The sequence below is a fragment of the Carya illinoinensis genome, chromosome 9 (genome assembly GCF_018687715.1).
Source record: "Carya illinoinensis cultivar Pawnee chromosome 9, C.illinoinensisPawnee_v1, whole genome shotgun sequence".
NCBI lineage: Eukaryota > Viridiplantae > Streptophyta > Magnoliopsida > Fagales > Juglandaceae > Carya > Carya illinoinensis.
The window spans coordinates 18,878,886-18,901,774 of NC_056760.1; the positions used below are offsets into that span (position 1 = coordinate 18,878,886).

The 22,889-nt window shown below is 35.8% G+C and overlaps 1 protein-coding gene and 1 long non-coding RNA gene across 2 annotated transcripts; both read left to right on the forward strand.

The window, feature by feature from the left end:
• The first annotated feature begins 12 nt into the window (after positions 1-12).
• Positions 13-3,170, forward strand: LOC122277450. The gene is made up of 3 exons (XR_006229013.1): positions 13-345; positions 963-1,034; positions 1,362-3,170. It is a non-coding gene; the product is annotated as an uncharacterized LOC122277450 (long non-coding RNA).
• Positions 3,171-18,077: 14,907 nt separating this feature from the next.
• Positions 18,078-22,634, forward strand: LOC122276607 (espin-like). The gene is made up of 5 exons (XM_043086457.1): positions 18,078-18,416; positions 19,548-20,159; positions 21,191-21,614; positions 21,798-21,875; positions 22,384-22,634. The coding sequence occupies exons 1-5, from the start codon at positions 18,406-18,408 to the stop codon at positions 22,435-22,437; spliced, it is 1,179 nt and encodes a 392-aa protein (XP_042942391.1). The 5' UTR covers positions 18,078-18,405; the 3' UTR covers positions 22,438-22,634.
• The last annotated feature ends 255 nt before the right edge of the window (positions 22,635-22,889 follow it).

Below are 22,889 nucleotides of genomic sequence, written 5' to 3' on the forward strand. Positions count from 1 at the left end.
TGATCTCCGTGTTTCTGGGGGGGTGTGCGTGGGACACGAGAGTGAGGGAGAGGCAGGCATCGAAGGGCAAGTTCGAAGCAGCCAGCGTTTGAAGGAAGAGAGGATGGCTCAGCTTCCGTAGCTTTTTATGCACAACAACAAGACGACAATGACAGTTTGGATATTCATTCCCCTGCTGCTGACCCTTCCGCTTCCACATCAACACCAGCATCAACCGCTACAACAGCAGCACTCTGTGGCCAAACCCAATGCGAGAAACAAGGACAATGAGGAGGGAGGACAACATGAATGTTGAGCTCTCCAAGTTATCCTCCACTGCGACCCTGCTAAAATGACCAAGATGCAGTATGCTCTTCTTTTTCCTCTTATTATTGCACCCTCTTTTATTGGCATACTCCAATACTTGTCATGACTCATCAGGTTGGAAAAATGCAATTCTGACAACCCATTTACACTTAAAATTATCAAGAAGTGTTTCTCTGGATTTGAAAATAAAATCATGATTTAAACAAAGCAAAGAAAGAAGCATAATGCCTTTATGGAGAAACTTGTTGATTATGCTAAGTCGTCTGTAAGATGAGCTTTTGAAGGCTTCAGATAACAATCTATGACAGAATCAATCCTCAAATAGTGTTTTCAAGCAGGCTTTGGTATTTATTAAGGTGAATGAGCTCACTCAGTATGTTTTCATCAATAACAGCATTTTGTTTTTCAAATCGAGTTGGAATTTACCAACAGAAATTTCTGTTATAGTCCCACTTTATATAAAAACCACGTTTCTCAAAAATCTTCAGTTTAAAGCTTTATTTTTTTTACTTCTGCCTCTTTATGCGGAAGCCGTAATCTGTATTGGGACATCATGTAATGAGTTATACCACTAGACATGTCCGCTAAACTATTACATCTTGACAACTTGCTTTGATCGATTACATCTTGACAACTTGACGGCTATTTCGTCGCAGTTCACAGAGGAACAGATGAGTAGATAAGAATCCTAAAGGAGAGCTGGATTTCAAAATTCTAACATGAAAAGGGTATGCTTCCTGTTTGATTGTTTTTTTTCACATCCCTTCTTTCCTTGTAGCTCGGATCTATTTCTTGGGTTCAATGTGTTGAGGATTAGCGTTCTAATTCCCACAAATTTTTCATTTTCTGCTTTGTTTTATTTAAGGTGTTGTAGGGGATTTATCGTTACGATTGGTCTCGTGTATTGCCAAATATTCATTTCGTCTCATGTACTTTTTTCTGAACTTTCCATTACAGTTTACTTGGTGCTTTTGGTGTGACTTTGTAGTGATGTGTCATATTCATTTTCACATTTGCATTGAAGTTCATAATTGTTTCCTATGGTGTGGATGCAGTTGCTAGAAAGCATCACTGGAACCCAGAAGATTCCTGTGCCAATGACAATCATGGTGTCAGGAATGGCAAAAAGGTTTGTTGGTGAACTTGTCGAAACAGGTATGCCTACTGTCCACTTGAATTATGCTGAGAACTCATTTCAGGAACGACGATTGTTCGCCTTTTGGTTATTCATACAAAGGAAAGAATAAATGAGCATTGGAAGACAGATGAGATTGCATGAAACCTGAGTAACAAAGATAAAATATAGTGCAGGGCAAAGTTCATCTGTCTTCTCAAATAGTAAATTTCTATTGCAAATATTTCTAATAGAACTTGAACTCCTCAAAAACTAACTAATAGAAAGACCACAGACACGAAAAAAAACATTTTCCTGACTTACTATCCAAATACGTGATGTTTTGAGTTGTAAGTTGATGATGTCAAGAAAGAATTAAACAGTAAATAGTTTAATTGCCGCCATGGTATTTGTGGTAGAACCTTCTCCACTGTGCCTGACAGGAGGATAATTATTCAATAGTTCAGGAGCAATAATCCAGAAGATGGGAATTCGGACCCTTGGCCATTTCTGAAACAGGAGAAAGCCAAGCAGTTATGTTCCATATATGATAGGGTGTACAGTTGTTTCTCTTTTTGTTTTAGGCTCTTCAGACTTAATATATTACAGTTTCATTTCGACTCTGAAGCTCGGCTCTTTTCGGCTCTTTTATCTTCTCCTTTTTGGTTTGAATGGTGACATTCTTAAATATTTGGCAGCACATTGCTTTCATGAGTGTTTAATCTTTATCCTGCTCAGATGATATATCCTTAAGCCTTCCAGATGTTAATTCAATTTGGCTGCAGAATTGGGATGCAGTACATTAGTTGTAGAGAAATACTTTAGACACAGAGATCTCACAAAGTAAACCCATAAACTGACGTGGCTATAGCACTTCTCTTAGTCGTATATGTCAGAGGCCTGAACCTACATTTAATCAGCATTCCGGGGGGTATCTCCCCTCCCAAAATGAAGATCATACACAGGTAATATCAAGAGCTTGCATTTACTTCTGCTTTAATGTTGTGTAGAAACCCGTGGGTACAAAGGCTAAACTTCACTTTTGTGATACAAAAAGCTACACATGAGCATAGTTTTTCATTTTCTCCCCTTGTTTTTTGGGCTTGAAGCTGCAATGCCTGACTGGTTTTTACTGTTTTGCCCACGGATGCAATAAAACCAGCTTATGTCATCGTGGCATGTTTTTTTTTTTTTTTTTGTTATCTTTTATTTTTCGTTTTTCCTCAGCAGGATGGATGTAATGGGGCGTTGCATTGGTACTTGAAATGTAACTTCATTCCATGTTCCCTAGTCCCTACTTCCATCGCTTGTATAGTTCCCGTATGGATCTTTGTCGTGTGTGCAAGTTGATGGCCTAAAAGTTGAATTTATTTAGTTGAGAACTATTGTTCTTTCTATTCAGGTACATTTGCTATCTCAGCTGTTTACTCATTCACCTTTGGAATGTAAAACGCCCGAATTAGTCTTGAAGAAGATCAATGGAGGAGCATATACACTCTCGAGACTAGGGTCGGTGAAATGGAAAGTTTATAAGTAAAAATATGAGGTTTGAGGAACTTGTGCTGAACTAATTCCTGGTAGCTTTTATGCAATGGAAAGAGAAAAACCTTTACGCAGTGGAGAGAAGAATTCCGATAGCTGTAGACCTGTATCTGTTATGCATGGGAAATAAGAGAGAGTCTTTACTGAGTGGAGAGAATAATTCCATTATGGTGTGTTTGGAGGAGGATTTGGATTTTGTTCTTTAAAATTCAAATCCCTTGTTTGGATCCTATATTTAAATTAAAATTAAAATTTACATCAAAAGCCAAATAAGTTTTTAAGCTTTTCAAAATCTTGAATTTGAAATCTTGGTCGATTTGAATTCCAAATACAAATACAAATGCTTCTATCCAGATACAACCTTAATAAGTACTTGATGATCATAATTGAATCTCTTCTAACGAGGTTAAATAGTTGAGGTTATTTGCATGTCTAGAAAAATAGAATTAAGGTGGGAAGGTATTATATGTTCACTATTTTTTTATTACTATGTATTACCTTTTTTACTATTATTTACAGATCATTTGAGATCACCTCAATATCCTAACGTTGGCTTAAGGCTATATACTTGAGTCTAGTTCGAGTGAATAGAGGGTGGTTGTCTCGTTCATTTAATTTTTATTCAAATACCTGTCAAGTTAGAGTTTTTCAACGAGTTGGTTTTTTGTTTACGAACAACTTATTTAATATTTGAGCAAGTTTGAGCTTATTCATTAGCTATTTCGTTTTGATGAATAAACTTTATTTGTGCATTTTGACAAACAAATTTCACCTTTGACTAATATCTTTATAAAGTTTATGTATACATATAAGTGATTATACATATAAGGATTAAAACAACGTATTTAGTATTAGGAACATTTCCTATAACCTCTTTAAATATTAAAAAAATTATTATTATTATTATAAATATAGATATAATACTCTAAAAAATTAATGAAAATACGAAGCCATTCGAGCTTGTCCTCGCATTTATTATTTTGATATGCACGATATATATATATATATATATGCTTGTTATGAAATTTATTTATCTTTCTCAAAATATCCTTTTGTTTTTTCTTGGAATGCATATACGCATTATTTAAAAATTAAATAAAAATTACAAGATATAAAAATAATTATTTAAAATGAAAATGGTATGTATTTATAAGATGGAGGGAACATCGGCAAACCCCTCCCAAAGCCGCAACGTGCACAACATGTATTAAGTCATGCATTACATGCTTCTTAATTGCAATGCATAAAGGCTGGGCAGCCCTATGAGATGCATAGGGAGGGCTATATATAACCCCTTCTCAAATGATTCTTAGTTATCTTAAAATAGCATATAATCTCTCACTTTTTTATTTTCTTTTAAAAAAGTATTTAGGCGGTAGATTTATTGAATATTACTGTAGTTTATTCTATATAGTATACTTCACCAACGAGAGGATATAGTTGAGGCTTATTGGGTTATTTGTTCATATTGGCTAGACTTGTGGAGCAATTCAACAAGCTGTATTTGAGGTATTCTGCTATGTATTCTAACATTGGTATCAGAGCAATTTATTTAAATTGCTTCTAGTTTATCAAGCCTATTTTTAACGTAGTTTTTTTTTTAACTGTACATGGGTGCCATTTTTTTATTTATTTATTTCATGTTTGAGGCAGAGCCGTTGCTAGTACTAGCGGAACTGCCACATCAGTGCTACATGCACTTGTGCGTAGCAAAAAGTGACATATTTTTTTTTAATTGTGATGGCGTAGCTAGGGTGCTATGCGCACCACAAGTCCAGCGCAAGGTGCTGCATGCATCGTGGTGGCAGCCAGGGCGCTGGGTGCACCACAAAGGTCCAGCGCACACCAAAGAGGTGGTGCAGCGAGCACCACCATTAGGAGGCTGTGGTTGTGGCTCTTCTGTGGGAGGCAACTGCTATTTTTCGAAAATGGCATTGTTCATGTGAACAGTACCCTCGTTGAAGATTGAAGATGAGACGAGTTTTGTTCACGATATTTCTCACAAATATGGGAAGTTAAGCCCTAGAGGAAAGAAGTATATCTTCTTTATAAGGTACTCAGAACACTTAAAAGAGTATGTGCTAATAGGTGAACAATCTAATGGAACTATTTCTGAGATTGAGTCACGAAATGTGGATTTCATAGAGGATGTGTGACGCCCCCAAATTTCGTTTGGGATCGGACGGACATTTGAAGCGTCGAGACATGCAACACAAGGTTACCTGCCCCCGTTCATGACATATAAGATGCAATGTTCCTAACATGTATCTAACATTATGCAATATTCGTAGCGGATAAATTTTTTCTTTAGCAATACTATGCACCAAACTGAAAATATCTCAAATGTTTAAAACATACTTCATATATAAAGCAGGGGTGAAAACTGACCCCTTCGGCGCGGTTTTTGGGCAGACCCGCCGCCGACCGATGAGAGGGAAAACGGTGGATGGACCGACCGTAACCGGTCGACGGGGAGGAGAACAACCAGCCGTATCGACTCCGGCGGTTCTCTAGCGGTTTACAGTCGGTTCTCGGTTTCCCTCCGGCGACGTCGTTCATCTGAGAGAGTAGAGAGAGAGAGCTGCAGAGGAGAGAGAGAGGGTTATAAACGCAGAAACGGAAAGGAGAAAGGAAGAAGATGATGGGTTATATCTAAACGGCGCCGTTTGGTTTAATACCAGACGACGCCGTTCTAATTTTTTACTCACCTTATAGACAAAACGACGCCGTTTGGTTTAATAACAAACTGCGTCGTTTAATCTGTGTGTAAAACACAGAACTAAAAGTAAAACGACGCCGTTCTACTTAAACTTAAGTGGAACGGCGTCGTTTCATATTGATAAAATTTTTTAAAAAAAAAAAGAGGAATATTACATCGGCCGGTTCAGCGGTTTGAGCCGGCCTCAAACGGCGACTGAACCGATGATAGGCGATTTTGCTAAAACGCTGCCGCCCGCCGACCGGTTCCTTGGCGGTTTCGGTCGGTTCCGGCCTCCGGCGGCAGGTCTGAGTCGGTCACGGCCGGTTTTCCGGTTTCTTGTACACCCCTAATATAAAGACTCATTGAACAACTAAGATCACAACACTAGTCTAAAATGCTTATGATCCAAAAAGTACTGGAGATGTAATTCCATAGTACAAGTAGTAATTTACGTTAACTACTATATTAACATTGATATCGTATCATCGCTCAGTCAACTGTGTCTAGTTAGTCAACTCCTGATTCTCCTTCAGGTCTTGTAACAAAATTTACCATTCGGGAGGAATGATAGTTGGGACTACCACAGTGAGATTTGATTACAAAAAAATTTTACACAGGCTAATGATGCATGGATGACAGTAAAAGCATGAATGCATAATCAAATTCATAAGTAATTAAAGCATAACTTGATGTACAATATAGCATAATTGACATAACTTAAATTGAAATGTGAACTGAACTTGACTTGACATGAACTTGATTTGAAACTTGACTTATCATGAACTTGTTCTGAAACTTGACTTAACATGAAAAATACATACTCCACAGTTATTGTGGCCCCATGTATTCTACGTGTAAATACACACTCCACAGTTGTTGTGGCCCCATGTATTCTATACATCACAATGCAGTTAAATACATACTCCACAGTTGTTGTGGCCCCATGTATTATACGCGTCACAATGTAGTTAAATACATACTCCACAGTTGTTGTAGCCCCATGTATTCTACGTGTCACAATTGCTGTGTCTCACGTAGTGTATGCGTCACAATTGCTATGACCCCATATTTCGTGTGCCACAGTTGTTGTGGACCCCACGAAACTGAATGTAACTTAAGATGAAACGTGACTGGAATACGAAAGGACTGAAGCCCTGACGTAACATAACGTAACTTGAACATAACTTAAAATACATGACCAACTTGAGATAGAAACATTTCGTAATATGGCATAACATATAATGGACAATATATTTAACATGACATACTTGCAACAGTGAATATTACATGACTTGATATACATGTAATAGATGACATACTTAGCATGACGTATTTGTAATGTATAGTAATACATGACATAATATATTATGTAACAGATAAAAACTAATGACAGAATAAGTTCTATATAACAGACAATTACGTGATAACTTGGCATGGCATGACATATATGATAACACACATACATACACTATGGTTCCTTTACTTAGCACACATATACAGTAGACTGCTAGTAAGTTAAAAACTAACTTACCTCGATCTCCGCGTTTCTTATAAAACCTCAAGCGCGATCACGAGGAACTGTAATTAGTGATTTTAAAAGTTAGCACTAAGTCATTAATAATTTAAAATATGGAAAATACTAACTTAAAGAGTAAAATTTCTATTTTACTCTCTACATGTAGGAAAATGACTGTTTTACCCATAACTTAAAGGATTTTGCATACTAACTCCAAAAGTCACCAAAATTTACATGTCTCTCATGTAAATTTTATCCTCAACTCAAATATCAATTTAGAAAAATTTAAAACTAATCACAACTATTAAAACTCCATAGGGTCGAAATTCCTATATGCTATTTCTATTGATTTTTGTTTCTAATTTGTTTTGATTAACCTTTTGATCTACGACTTATAAAAATGTGATCTTCAAACCAAACCATCACATGGTTTAAAAAGATGTCCTAAAACATATATAAGCTTCTAATTCAAGATCACATGGTTAAAAATTAACCAAAACATAAATTTAGCCAAGAACATCCACACTTTGGCTTATCTGAATATCTCTTTGCATAAAATTTCATATCTTTGAAACTAACATCAAATATCTTCAAAATAATAATATAACATGTATATAAGATGCTTAAGATCTTCCAATAAAATTATCAAAATCATTGGAATAGGTTTAGACTACCAAAGAGTTAAAATTTCTCAAAACAGAAACTGTTTTTCCTCTTCCAGTTTCTAAGTTTCTTAATCTAAGAAAATATTTCATCAAAACCTTTAATCATGCAAAAATTCTCAACCAATAATCATATACACATGTTAACAATATTCCATAAAAATTTTGGACCAATATCTATCCATTAGCTTGGTCAAAAACTTCAAACTATAACATATTCTCCAGTTTATCTCCTAGAATGACATTTTCATAGTTTACACAATATTTTACTGACCAAATGATCTTCAAATGGGACAAATAAGATATCTACGTAAACTAGACTAAAAAAAAAAACAACTTATATGAAGGATACTTTATGATAAAACACTTACAAAAGCTTCGAAATGAGTGTGCAAAAGAACACCTAAAAGCTGTCCAAGAGAGAGTATTTGGTATTCTTTCAATGGAAAGTGTAAATGAAGATAATTTCGTGGGGGGTGGCTGGAGATACTTATAGACGAGATATGGAAGAGATGAGGCTGGAGTGAGAGTTGAGTGTAGGTCTCTCTTACCCGGAGTGAGAGTTAAGTGTAGGTCTCTCCTACCTAGAGTGAGAGTTAAGTGTAGGACTCTCTTACCTAATAATATCTACAAAAATCAACTAAAGATATTTTTACCCAATAATATCCACGAAATTAGCTTAAAATATTTTTATCTAATAATATCCACAAAATTAGTTTAAGATATTTATATCCAATAATATCCATAAAAATTAGTTCAAGATATTTTTATCCAATAATATCTATAGTTTTGAACAGACGTTTCGTCCAAAAATATGAAAAAGAGTTATTGCGCCATAAGATCTTAAATAACCCACCGAGTCTAATGGCACAGACTATAATACATTTAGACACTTCTAACTATCTCCAATAATCAAAAACACACTTCTGATACCATAATGAGTAATAACACTACCTATGCAGTTAGACTAAAACCTATATGATTAATGGATTCGTGAAAACTTATAAGGTTTTCACGAGATTCCTAAAATCAATAGAAATTTCACAATTGAATTTTTAGTGGGTTGTTACATGATGAGTTTCCAAATAGGAGTGAGGTTGATAGGAGTTTGAAACTCCATGAGATTGTTGATGAAGAGGAAGGCGCTTCAAGAGGTTTAGTTGAGAATGAGGCAGAAATTCCTCAAACTCCTACAAATTATGAGAGTGACTCTTCTTTGAGTGGGAGTACACCACTTGTAAATTAACCACAACAACCTTAGCAACGTGGAAACAAGCATGAAAGTGTTCCTCGTCGTCATTTTTAAATTGAAAAGGAAGTCTTCACGGTAGCTCCGCAAGGTGATGATGAGCTTAGAACAATTCATGAGGCTCTTTCATCTTATACTAAAGATGAGTGGATGAAAGAATTAAATGATGAGATAGAGTCTGTGAGAACTAACGAGGTCTGGAATTTGGCAGATCTACCGTCAAGGCTCAAAGTTATTAGAAACAAATGGGTTCTAAAGGTGAAGTGCAAGTCGGATGGAGCAATATAAAGGTACAAAACCCGCTTAGTAGTGAAAGGATATACCCAATATGAGGGTATAGACTATGAGGAAACTTTTTCACCAGTGATGAGGTTTGCCTCAATTTGCCTGATTCTAACTATTGTAGCATACATGAATTTGAAACTCTATCAAATGGACGTTAAGACAATATTTCTCAATGGAGAATTAGATGGGGAGATTTATATAGATTAACCCACGGGTTTTGTGATAAAAGGTTAAGAGCGCAAGGTCTACACGCTCAAATAATCTATATATGACCTATAGCAATAATATAGATAATGGTATCTTAGATTCCATCGAGCCATTCTCTCGAGGTTTACGATGATCACGAATAACCATTATGTCTATGTCAAAAGGTCCAAGAAGAGTTTCATTATGTTGTCATTATATGTTGATTACATACTACTGGCTGGAAATAACAAAAGGTTGATAGTCAATACATATGAATGGTTATCCTTGAATTTTGAGATAAAGGATATGGGTGAGCCAAAGTACATTTTAGGATTTAAGATCTACAGAGATCGCAAAGAAACTTATGTGTTTGTCCCAATAGACTTAAATAAATAAAGTTCTTGAGCGCTTCCAAATGAATGAATGTAAACACATTGACACTCATATTGCTAGAGGCAAAAGCTTGTCCAAAGATATGTGTCCTAAGACTAAAAAATAAAATAAATGAAAAAGATAGCTCATGTCATTTATGCTAATGTTGTGGGCAGCCTAATGTACGCAATGATGTATACTCGGTCAGACATATGCTATACAGTTGGCTTGGTGAATAAATTCCAATCTAACCTCGAACTGGTCCATTGGAAAGTAGTCAAGAGGATTATGAGATATCTCAAGAGAACTGCAGACTATGTGTTATGTTATCAAGGTTTGGACTTGCAGCTGAGAGGTTACAGTGATGCTGATTGAGACAGTGACCTAGATGAGCGCAAATCAACCACTAGGTATGTCTTTCTACTCAATAATGCCGCCATTACATGGAGCAACAAGAAACAACCATGTATAGCCTTATCCACCATGGAGTCAGAGTATATATTTTGTTTAGTAGCAATTTAAGAAGTTGTTTGGTTACAAAGGTTCTTTGAGCATCTAGACATTGGCACGGATACTTCAGATTTAGTGACAATATTCTACGATAGTATGTCACAGCTCTCGCATATGCTAAGGACTCAAAGTATCATAGAAAAATCAAACATATAGATATCATATATCACTACATTAGAAACATAATAGAGCAAAATGAAGTGGTCCTGAAACACCTTTCTATGAGTCACATGGTTGTTGATCCTCTAACAAAGCCTCCAGCATGAAATTTTTTTAGGCTCATATTAGAAATCTAGGATTGCATAGATTGTGAATGTAATTTGTATTTTAGTTGAAAATGAGATGTAAAATTTCTTTTGAGATATTAATGCAATATGATATTATTCAGTTGTTGTCTTTATCGTATTGTTTTTCCGAATACACACACAAGTTATGTCAACAGGTTTAGATCGACTTCCTCAAACGAACGATCACCTCTGGCACTCGAGTAGCGAGTGAATATAAGATATTGTGTCCCTAGATACTTGTCCAAGGGGATAAGATGGTTGACACAAAGATATGTCGCCTTAGTGAGAGCTAAGATGAGGTTTATTGTATTAAAAGGACTATGTATTAGTACCCCACAATCTATGTAGCCTGTGGTTAGCCAAATGCAAGACCATCTTTGACGCCATGGAGGTGAGCTAATACAGTAACTCGGGTTAGACGCTTAAGGAGCGGATAGATTAAGATCTATACAGTATTGAAATAGACAAAAACTCTTTGAGAAAGAGATATCTACCATAGCATATATTTTATACTACATGTGCTTATTCGACCAAATGAGTAAACGAGTAAATGTTTCCCTTCTTTCTCACTATGTGAATCTCATACTTTATTAAAGTGTCATTTATTTGCCTTTGACTATGTCATAAGATGAAGGTTGTGACGTATGATATTTTGACGTGCTATTTATGGCTATGATTGATACGGTCTAAATAGATATTGTTGGGAAAGCGGTTCAACTAATATTGAATGATATGAGAGCAAACGGAAGACTATTCGACATCATATCTTCAATGGTGTTTGCCAATGTCAAACTATGACGTTACACAATGGTAGTGACTAAAGTTGTGAACACATCGAAATGATTTAGAGGTATTCAAACATTATTCTGAATTTTTTACTCAAGATGGTTCGAAAATATTTGATTTGATGCGATCGAATGGGTTAAGGATACAGCAAGACACTTTAGGGATGTTGCTATACTGGTATTCTTTGTGAGAGATTTGGCATAGTACTCCCACTTTTCTTTTTGCAAGTGTGCTTGGTGATCGTATAGCCTATTTGTTTGTATGAACAAAATTGAGAACGTTAGAGGGATACAAGGCCTAGGGTCATGCCCAATGTGTGCGAGTGTGAGATGTAAGATTAAGGGGTACTCACATGAGCAAACCCCTCTCAAAACCGTAACGGGCCACGACATGTAACAATAGCTATTAAGCCATGCATTACATGCTTATGAATTAAAGTTGCCGTTTAATTGCAGTGCATAAAGGCCAGCCATATGAGATGCACAGTGAGGGCTATATATAGCCCCCCAGATGATTCTTGGTTATCTAAAAAAAACACAGAATTTGTCTCTTTTTTGTTCTCTCTTGAAAAAATATTTAAACTGTAGATTTGTTGAGTGTTACTCTAGTTTATTCTATGTAGTACACTTCACTACCGAGATGATACGTTTGAGGCTTGCTGGATTATTTGTTCATGCTGGATAGACTTGTGGAGTAATTCAATAAGTTGTATTTGAGGTATTCCACTGTGTTTTCTAACAGTATTGTTTGAAATATTTTGATTTTTTTTTTATCTATAAACAAATAAAATATATTTGTATACGTTTTTTCTGTGGAATAATATAGATTTCATAAATTGTCAAATGTAAGAAAGAAGTAGCATAAAAAAGTAACCATAATAAAACTCGATTAGAAAAACAACTTTTCTTCTATAGCCATGACAATATCAACAAATAAAAGAGAGAGGAAAAAAAAAAGAATACACCAACATTTATTTTGAGTACATGGCTGCAAATAAAAAATACTAAAATAATATAATAAGAAAGAGAAATGATATTTGTAGTTGTGGTTGTGCAAGCGCTACGCAATCTCTTTGAAAAAAGTGAATTAATACGATACCCACGTGCAAAAAAAATTAACTTTTTTTAATCGTAAATTTCATTCTTTTTTAAAGCGATTATGCGATATTTACACACTTTATGACTGTATGTTAAGTTTAAAACGAGGTTTAAAGCGATCAAAAAATGAGAATCTACATTCTCATTAGTCAAAATGAGGTTTAAAACGTATTTAAAGTTTCCATAAATAACTAAATTTCATTTACTAAAATAAAGTTTCAACAAGATAATGTATTTTTATTTTAGAAGATTACCGTGTAAGGGGATTATATTTTTTAAAAGTATTATAGTGAAGGAAAGATTTTATAAAAAGTAAATTTATAAATTGACGTGAATTTATATAATTTATTATATTTATTTTATAATAAAAATAACTGTACAATTTAATATATCACATTAAATTATATTAATTTATAAATTTATTTTTATAAAATTTATTCGGGATTAAAATATTCTCTTTTTATCTTTTTGTGGTAATTGCTTCCACAAAGTTCTAACGAAATATATCTCTACACATGTAATGAAGCCCCATTTTTTCATGATCGCAATGTTTTGAATACCGTACCGGATGGCGTACCGGTCAAGGCATTGGAACGAAATATTTCGATACCGGTACCGTTTCGTGTACCGTTTCGGGATAGTCGATATATAAATAAATTATATGTATAAATATAAATAAATAAATTATATTCTAAAATAATAGTTTATATATGAATAATTTATACATAAATACATATATATAAAAATTATAAATAGTCTGGTATAAATTAGAGGTCAAAAAATAAACTTGTAGTTTGAAAAAATGAAAAAAAAAAAAAAAAAAATAGAAGGCCGAAATACCGGCCGGTACGGGCCGGTACGTAGGCCGGTACAGGCCGAAATATCGACCGGTACGATCGGTACCGGCCGGTACGGCCGGTATTCAGACCGGTACGAAACAGGTGCAATATCTGTACCGGACCGGTGACCGGTACGGAATATTCCAGCCGTATCGGCCGGTACGGTACGGTATTTAAAACCATGCATGATCGACCATGTTCATAAGCCAGCTACTATTCAATTATGTCTGGTCCTTTTTAATGTCTTTGAGTCTCGGTGGAAAAGTTGCAGCAACCTTAGACGTGTGCTTTGGTTTTCACTTTTTTAATCAAATGAAAATGATAGGAAAATGGTAGAGATATTGCCATCTTTATTTTACGAAATGATGTGGCACCTACATGGATATTGCCTCCTCGGCTTTTTAAGACTTTGGTTTCTTCATCATTTAAAACGAGTAATGTTAAAGTCATTGAATGTGTAAGTGTTATATAAATTTTTTTTAAAAAATGTAAGATTTATTATTAAAAATTAATTTTTTATATGAATTCTATATTTATTTATTTATTTTAAAAGAATTGTGCGATATCTACACACTTTACGACTACAAATATTATTTCTACTAATTTAAAAAATTAATATTTATAAAACTGTTAGGAAAAAAAACTCTACAATTCACCACTCCCTAATCCAAACATCACCAACTTGGAGTTTGAAATGAAAGTGACAGAATTAACAAGGGGTGAACACCGAAGGGGTCGGTGTCAGTTTTGGTCCCAAACCGAAACCCCACCGACACATGAAAAAACCCATATGCTTGATCGAAACCTATCGATAGGGGGAAAGAGAATCGACTAGTGTCGATCGGTTCGACGATCTAAGAATCAGTTTCCTCATTCTAGATTCACTAATCAAATCCACAAAACACTCCATCAAATTCACAAAACTCACTCACAGATTCACTAAACAACCAACAAAACTCAAAATAAATAAATCAATCAATAAATAAATGAACAAAAATAAGGGGTGAGAGAGAAGGGAGAGGAGATGGTGGCTACAGCCAGCTTGTGAGACTACGAGTGCAAGAGTTGAAAGAATAGAGCATTTGAGAGAGAGAGAGAGAGAGAGACTCTCTGAAGAATCGAAGATGAGAGTGACGGCCCCACACTGTAAGAAACGGAGAAAGGGAATAGTGGTTCGTCGAGACAGCGGCGCCGAGAGTTCGAGATGATGGGTTCACAGTCACTGCCATAGGGACACAATGACGCCATCAAGACTCGAAGTGGGAGTGGAGGTTGGGAGGCGGGAGCTAGGAAAGGGAGAGGCTTAGGGAAAGTGGGAAACCTAGACTCAAAATGAATGGGAACTGGCAATTGGGAGGTGGCGAAGTAGGAATGGGAGGATTAGTTTTTACTCTAATACGAAGCTATTTCTATATATGTATAAAAAGAAAAAATATATATAATAACCGGTTAGTCGGTTTAGCTGCTTTCGCACTGGAGAATCGAAACCAAACCAACCGACATCAGTTCCTATCTATCTAACTCGCCCGCCGACCGATTCTTGGCCAATTTTGGACAGACTGGCGTTCGGTGGCCGATTTCTGTTGGTGGAGGTCGATTTTTTGGTTTGGTGTACAAACCTAGAATTAACTCTAAAAGAGCCCAGAAGATTGAACACTATCCTCATACAGGCCATCTTCACCTTTGACTCAGTCAATGTCATTCTCACAATCTCTCTTTTTTTATAATTACTCTTCTATTGAGAACAAGATCAAATGGATTCACCACTCTCTGGGAAACTTCTATGTTAAATCCACCTATGCGGCACTTGTCCCACATGCAATTCTCTGCTGATGTTTGGAAAGAATTATGGAAAATCAAAATTTAGGATAGATTAAAATATTTTCCTTAGAAGGTCATGCATCAAATTCTCTCCACTAAAGCTAACCTAAAAAGATTCATCCATTTTAAAGAAAACCAAGATCTTTGCCCCTGTGCAATACCGAAAAAAAGAAAAAAAAACAAAAAACTTGTCCCACTTCCTTTTCAACTGTCCTTTTTTGAGAATTCTGTTAAGACATTTTAGATGGCCGATAAACATAACAATCTTTGCAAGACAACCCATCTCTAGCTGAATTTTAGTCATTCTAAATCCCTTAAAGGAGCTAAGGATACTCGAGGAGGACACCCATCTATTTCAAATATTTGCTGTCCTTAGACTCCTTACCATGGACAACATATGGTTCCTTAGAAATCAAATCACTCATGGTGCTCCATATCCCTCCATCAATTGGTTTATTTCAAAAGTCTCCAAAAAATCCAATGAACACCTCACAGCTTAGAGCATAAAATCAGTCCAGCAGGACCTCAACTAGGAACCCTCTCCAATAGGAGTTTACTCACTCTCCTTCCATGTAGCAGTCAGATATAACAGAAGCACCATAACTGCCATATGCAGAATAGATAAGGGCACTCTAGTTTTTACACAAGCAGAATTCATCCACAACACAAATCTCAATATAGGCGAAGCATTAGTTGCACTACTGGCAATCCAAGAGGGAGTAAATAGAAGGCTAAAAAAATATCACTGAATGAGACTCAGCATAGACAACGCAAGCCATCACTGAGTCAAAAGCTGCAATAGACTGGGCAATGAAAACAACCACTAGAGACATTCAATATCTGCTACGCAAGTTGGAGAAGTGGATTGAAAAAAAAAAAAAATTATCGATATACGCACAATTTAGCGCAATAGACAACTTCCAGTCAAGTGTATGGAAGTATTCCTCTAATTTGGATTTCTCAATGTATTAGATTTCCCAAGTGGCAAAGCTCCACTTATTATTATATAATTAAACTGCTACAACACTTTTGTATTGTTTTTCCTTTTAATCTCTATGCATGACACTTGCTTGCAATATATATATATATATATATATGAAATTTATCAACGATGGCTTGCCAATAAGGAGGTAGCTTATTGTTGAAAGGCGGTCCCTCCAACAAAGGGATGGCTTATTTGTCACCTAACCCACAATCTAGCCATGGCTCCCTGTAATTAAAAAAGGACAATGCTATGGATTCTGTTAGGAGATCTTGCTGTCCATCCTGCTAGTTTCTTTTTTAAAGTGTTTTTTATATTATTTTTTAACATTTTTAAATATTTTAAAAAAATTTAAAATATTATTAAATAACACTTTTTTAATTATTAAGTAAAAAAAAAAATTAAAGCGGGATCCAAGCATTTTTCATAAAAATAAAAGAAAAAAAAACCATTGCTTGTCTAGATTGTATTTGGGAACACAACTAGTATCAAATTTTCTCAATTAAGTTACTTTATTACTATTTAAAAATAATTTATTATTATTTATTATTATTCATAAATTATTTTACTATACCATCTGAGATATTCTTTTAACATTCAAAAAGAGCCCTAAAGTCATGAGATACACTCTAGACACACGAAGAACAACACAACCAGACCACCATCCCCAAATGACTTCAAGAAGAAGCCGCCATTCATCCTAAAAGGGTGGTTGGTCACACACACAAGAGTGGCTAGGATGGATCGACATCCATGGCTGATCCTTAATAGTTGTTTTTTTTTTTTAAAACCTTCTTTTAACTATGCTCACTAGTTAATTTCTTTTAACTTATCTTATATTTTTAAAGAGAAATAATTTATACAAATTTTAAATAAATAAACTTTATATAAATCTTTATAAAAAAGTAGATTTCACCTTAATAAAATATTAAAAAAAATTATTCTTTATTAGTGAGACTCACTTTTTTATAAAAGATTTATACAAAACTTATCTATTCAAAAGATTTTGGCTTACATCAATTAAAAATATAAACAGAAAAAATTGTTTTGAATCAAAAAATAAGTTAGAATATTTTTTTATATTTTCAATCTTATTCATTCACTTTTTAATAAGATATATTCAATACACTTTTAATAAGATGTAACTCAAATCTTTATTAAAATTTTGTTCTAACCTTACAATATACTGTATTTTATGAAATTATATCAAATATAAAAAAAAAATTAAAAAATATATATATTTTTACTTATTGATTTGAATATTGAATATTATAATTAAGGTTTCTCATATTAATTATACGAAAAAGAATTCAAAGACGTAATGATTAGCATTTGGTTTTCAAATGATCATTTTAAAAAAGGTTTTGAAAGCTTTTTTTAACACAAAAAAAATATATATATATTGCTTTAGATACATCATTTACTGTACGATTTTTACCAATTTTTTTTTTTTTAAAATAGTTTCAAATTATTATTCTCGACATTTAATACCTATTAATTAATATCTTGAGCGTTACTAAAGAGTAATTTCATTTAATCTTACCATTAAAATGGCTTTAAAAATATATTATATCCAATATTTATGTTGATGCATGGAGCATAATCATTATGTTACAACTGAAGGTAATGATTTTTTTATTTTATTTTTTATTTTTTGTTAGAAAATTGAGAGGTAATTTACCAATAGTGTGGGAAATTGAACTATTATTGCAAGGTAGTGGTGGCAGAGGTGGAGATTAAAGGAAGAATTAAGGGGTGTTTTAGAGAAATCGAATAATAAACAAAGGAATCACCTGTTTAGAGTCTCCCCACTCACTCCCATATCCCTACTTCTATATTATTTGTACTATCCCTTCGTTTCGTTGCCCATCTTCTGTAGCTGCTTCTTCTTCTTCTTCTTCTTCTTCCTCCTCCTCCTCCTCCTCTGTCGTACTCCCCTTCTGTTCCCTTGGTCTCTTTTTTTCTTGGCTCTCTCTGTATTCCACTCATTGTTCTTAGATTTATGCAGAGAAAAGAAGTCATTTTGAGAGGTGATTTTCATTACCAAAACATATGTGTAAATATATGTCACAGAAAGCTGATTGAGTGAGGTGATTTGAGGGATCAAACCAGAATTTGTTCCAGCGATTTTAATCCTTTGGAATATATACATGTCGATGAGGTCTGCCTCTATATAACCCTTTCTTGCTCTGTCTGTCTGTCTGTCTGTTGTGATTACAATGAGGTCTACCCCATTGCTTCAGGCCTTGAGATGATTTTCTTTTTCCTTCCCTTCTGTGGCTTTATCTGATGGCGCAATGGGTTCCTGGATCCTGTTGTTACCGACAATTGATTAACTTGTTTTTGGTTTTTCTTTGTTACTGCTGTCTGAGATCAGCCGTTTTTTATGGTGAAATTGTAGGCGAAGCAGCAATGTCTCAGCTTCTTTGAAAACTTAGCTCCTCACCTCAATTTGATTCTTCTTTCGGTTGTTTTTTTTTTTTTTTTTTTACTTGAACGGATGAAAATGTCACAGAAAATTCTCTATTTCTCGCTCTCTCTCTTTGGGAGTGTAGATTCGTTGAGATAACCATCAGATTGAGATTGAGATTCGCAACTTTGTTGCGGTGAATTCCGATCGGTCATCATCCTTGAGATTCGGCTGCTGGGGAGCCTCTACATCCTATTCCGGCTACAAATCTCGCAGGCTGATTCTGGTCTTGAGATGATTCCTTCTCTACACCGATTGACGTTTGTGAACCTGCATATACTTAATAATAAATTTGGAAAAGCATCAAGGCCAACCAAGTTCCTGAAGTTCTTTCCTATAATCCTCTTCCAGGGATTCGCTGAGCTTCTTATCCTAATTACCGTAGCTCCCTTTGCTCTCTGCTAGAATTCGGTGCAAGTCAAAACCCCATTCTGTTGCTGGCGGATTCACTTGTGGCCTTGTGTCCCTAACATGAATTTCCATTCTAAAAAAGGATGATATTTGCATTCATTTTCACCATAATAGTTGAATGTCTGTCTATTTTTTTCGCACTCTAGCTGTTGTGTGCTTTCTTTTTATGGGTGTTGAATGTGTTCTTCATGTAATGCCAAATACACCTTAGAGCAATTGGAGCGTGGAGCTGATAAAGGGAATCTGTCCTATTTGTCAGATCTTGTCATAACCAAACATCTCGGCCTCTCATTATTTTGTTTTTGATTGTTTTTTCCGAATTGAATCAGAAGAGTCAAATGCTTCGTTTCTGCAATATATACTGATTCGGCTGCTAATGGAAGCGAATGTGTATTTGGTTTGGTTTCACAGATATCAGAGAGTAAGCAGCCCAGATGGCGTTGCTTTGAGCAATGGGAAGAAGCCCAACATCAATGGCAGAATTCTCAACCCGACTACCAATACCACCAGAACAAATGTGAATGGCACCAGTTGTTCTACTTTGGAAACCAAAGGCTTCAGGTTCAGATCCCCATCTAGAACAACCCAAGACCATATCAACACTTTCGAAGCTGCACCCACTTCTCCCCAGTCTGATAACCACCACCACCACCAGCAGCTCCATGATCCCCCATCAGCAGCGAAGAACCACCAGACCCAGAACCCGAAGCGCGACAGGAGTCCAAGTCCCTGTGCGAGTGCGAGTCCCTGCCCGGGCCGGGGTGCCGGCGGTGTTAATGGAGACATGTTACTGCAGTGGGGCCAGAGAAAGAAAGCAAGAGTCTCAAGAACCGAGATCCGGGTGCTAACTGATGACTCGGCATCATCGTCGTCGTCGTCTGCTGCTATCAAGGCCCAAAGGAGACTCGCACCCGTCACAACGATGCCGCCCCCGCCGCCTCCGCCACTGCCCTTTTCTTCCGCTTCTACTCCTAACGCCCCTACCAGACCCAGAAGGGAAGCTTCTGCCTTTCTTTCCAACAGGTTTCTTTCGTCTCTCTCTTCTTTTTGTGTCTTCTCTCTCTGCCCATTATTTTCCTTTTAATACGCATATATGCGTCTTTATTTTCTAAGATTTTATGTTGATCTTCTTTATGCCCTATTTTCTTCTTCTAAATCGAAAGTCTTCTCTTCTATTTCTACTGGGCTCGTCTTCGTGTTCTTTTCATTATTTTCCTTATAAACCTTATGATCTCATCTGTGACTTTTTAATTTAGTCTAGATGTAGATAATTTCACTCACATATCGATCTGGATCTTCGTATTTGCTTTGTTTGATAAATTCCTGAGTTTCAAAAGAATCATATTTTTGCTTGATTTACTCATAGCGGTCCAAAATCTGAAGACTGAACCATGTAAGGTTGTTGCCATGGTTATCATTGTTTTTATGTTTTAGTTGTTTCTGTTCAATCTGAAAACAGCATATTCTCACTAATTTACTTTTGTGCCCCTCGAAAAGATGGGCTTGGGAAATTCTAAGACCTAAAAACAAGCTTTTCTTCCTGTAGTGGGTATCCAAGAAGTCCAATCTCCAGTCCTCCTCCCTCTCTAGTTTTTAATTTCTGCTTTCCAGTTCCGTGTGTCACAAATGTGCGTTGGGGTCATCGGGTATCACCCATTAATGCTCTTATACCCTTGTCTCTTGTTTGTGACAGAACGCAGCTTTGAGTTCCCGTCCGGTCCCGATCTTGAAACTTGAGAAATTTCTTAGAAAACCGTTTTCCTTATTCTCTTTTCCCCATAGTAATTTGTACTTAAATATATATATATGTAACCATGTTTCTTTCATTATCTCCTTTCTTCAACTTATTTCTTATCATGATATGATATGCAGCTATAGATAAAGTATGTTGAATGCATTTTTTGTTTTGGGTGGGCATTAAGAAAAATCGTGTCTTTTTCGATTTTTTTCCGGTCTTAGAAAAAGCTTTTAAACTTGATCTACTCTTCCATTATCCCTAAAGCAAGAATCTTTTTATCATCTATTACATAATATTAGTTGGCCATGATGCCCAGGAATTTGGAGGAGCGATCTGGTTCTGGAGCAAACGGGTCACCATCCAGAAACGGTGGCAGCGGTGGCCGAGTGTTGCCGAGATCTATGGCCGGAAAACGATCTCCTCCTCCGGAGAAACTTGACAGAAAGATGCATCCTTATTCTGGGTCTGCAAAAGATGAGAAGGAGAAGCCAAATGGATCCTGTGATCATCTTGATTCTGCTAATCAAGCACACTCAGAGCAGGAAGCTGGGCCTACTAACACTGCTGCTCCATTGATTGGAGGAGGAGGAGAAAAGGTGAATGCTGAAGTGACTGAGTGGCCCAGGATTTACCTTGCTCTGTCGAGAAAGGAGAAAGAAGATGATTTCCTTGCAATGAAAGGCACAAAACTCTCTCAGAGACCCAAGAAAAGAGCCAAGAACATTGATAAAGCTCTCCAGGTATACTACAATTAACTATTAAGGGGAAAAAAACCATAAATAATAATAATAATAATCTGCTTTATTTAGTGGCTCTTTTTTTTCCAAAAAAAAAATGCTGTCTCTTGTCTGGTGCTGACTATTCCGAATTGTTCCATACAGATAAAGAAAAAATAAAATTGTGGGTTATGTGTTTTTTGGCAGTATTGTTTTCCAGGGATGTGGCTGTCTGACTTGACAAGGAATCGATATGAGGTTAGGGAGAAGAAATGTGTGAAGAAGGTATTGATGCTTGTTTTCCTCTTTTCTTTGCCTTTTAGGATTGTGGAGAGAGATAGGGTGCCCACAACATTGTTTAATACGCCCACAGTTATTTACCAAAAGAAAAAGAAACAGTGGACATGCGTTTTCAAATTCCATTCTTCAGAGTTTCATAGTCGTAAGGGATACCTTTTAGTACTTGTGCAGTTACTGCCCAAGCTCCTTCAGGGACATCTTTAGATTCTCATCTGTTTTTCATTGACCCGTTCTCCACAATCATGTGATTGACTTTGGGTGTGTTTCCATCTACTTTCCTTGATGGAAGTTACAACTTAGACTCCTACATATTTCTTCTCGAGTTTCTGACAATTCCTTTGCAAATCAACCCTTCATCTTGACTTGTAGAAACATCGCCTGGAAATAGTGGTCTTTCGGGCATTATTGTAGATTTGATTATGATTTGTAAAATATTTGCAGCAAGACTAAAACGATCTGCATGTTTGTTGCTTGTTGTTGATGGAATATGCAGCAAAAGCGAAGGGGTCTGAAAGGAATGGAGAGCTTGGACAGTGAATCTGAGTAGCAAATTTTCCAGTCAATTCCGCTTCAAGATTGATTTTTTTCTTTTTTTTAAAAAGTGTAAAGATCACTCTCTCTCAACCCTTCTCCCAGACCAGAAGTCCGAGCCTAAATTATATTATGTTGGTTCATAGTAGGTGGGGGGTAGGGGCCACCAACAACCTTTTGCAATTAATATATTTGGCCATTTACAATGTATCATTTCTACTACTGTTAGAGCATCCCCATCCGGTTCCCCAAACACCAAATTCCCTATAATTTGAGGAAATATTTAGGGATTTCATCCCAAACCACCCCCCATCCCATTCCCCATTTTGGGGTTTAGGGATGGGGTTGCTACAGTAGGTCCCCAAATATGGGGACTTACTGTTTGTCCCCAAACCATTTTTATATTGATAAAAATATTTGTAGTTAAGTTTCTAAAAGGAGGTGAGAGAAAAATGTAATAAAGAAATA

Bases quoted from the DNA above. Each gene is read 5' to 3' on its own strand.
- LOC122276607 (XM_043086457.1), top strand. The intron at 20,160-21,190 runs GTTTCTTTCGTC...CATGATGCCCAG, and splicing joins TCTGCCTTTCTTTCCAACAG to GAATTTGGAGGAGCGATCTG. The intron at 21,615-21,797 runs GTATACTACAAT...GTTTTTTGGCAG, and splicing joins ACATTGATAAAGCTCTCCAG to TATTGTTTTCCAGGGATGTG.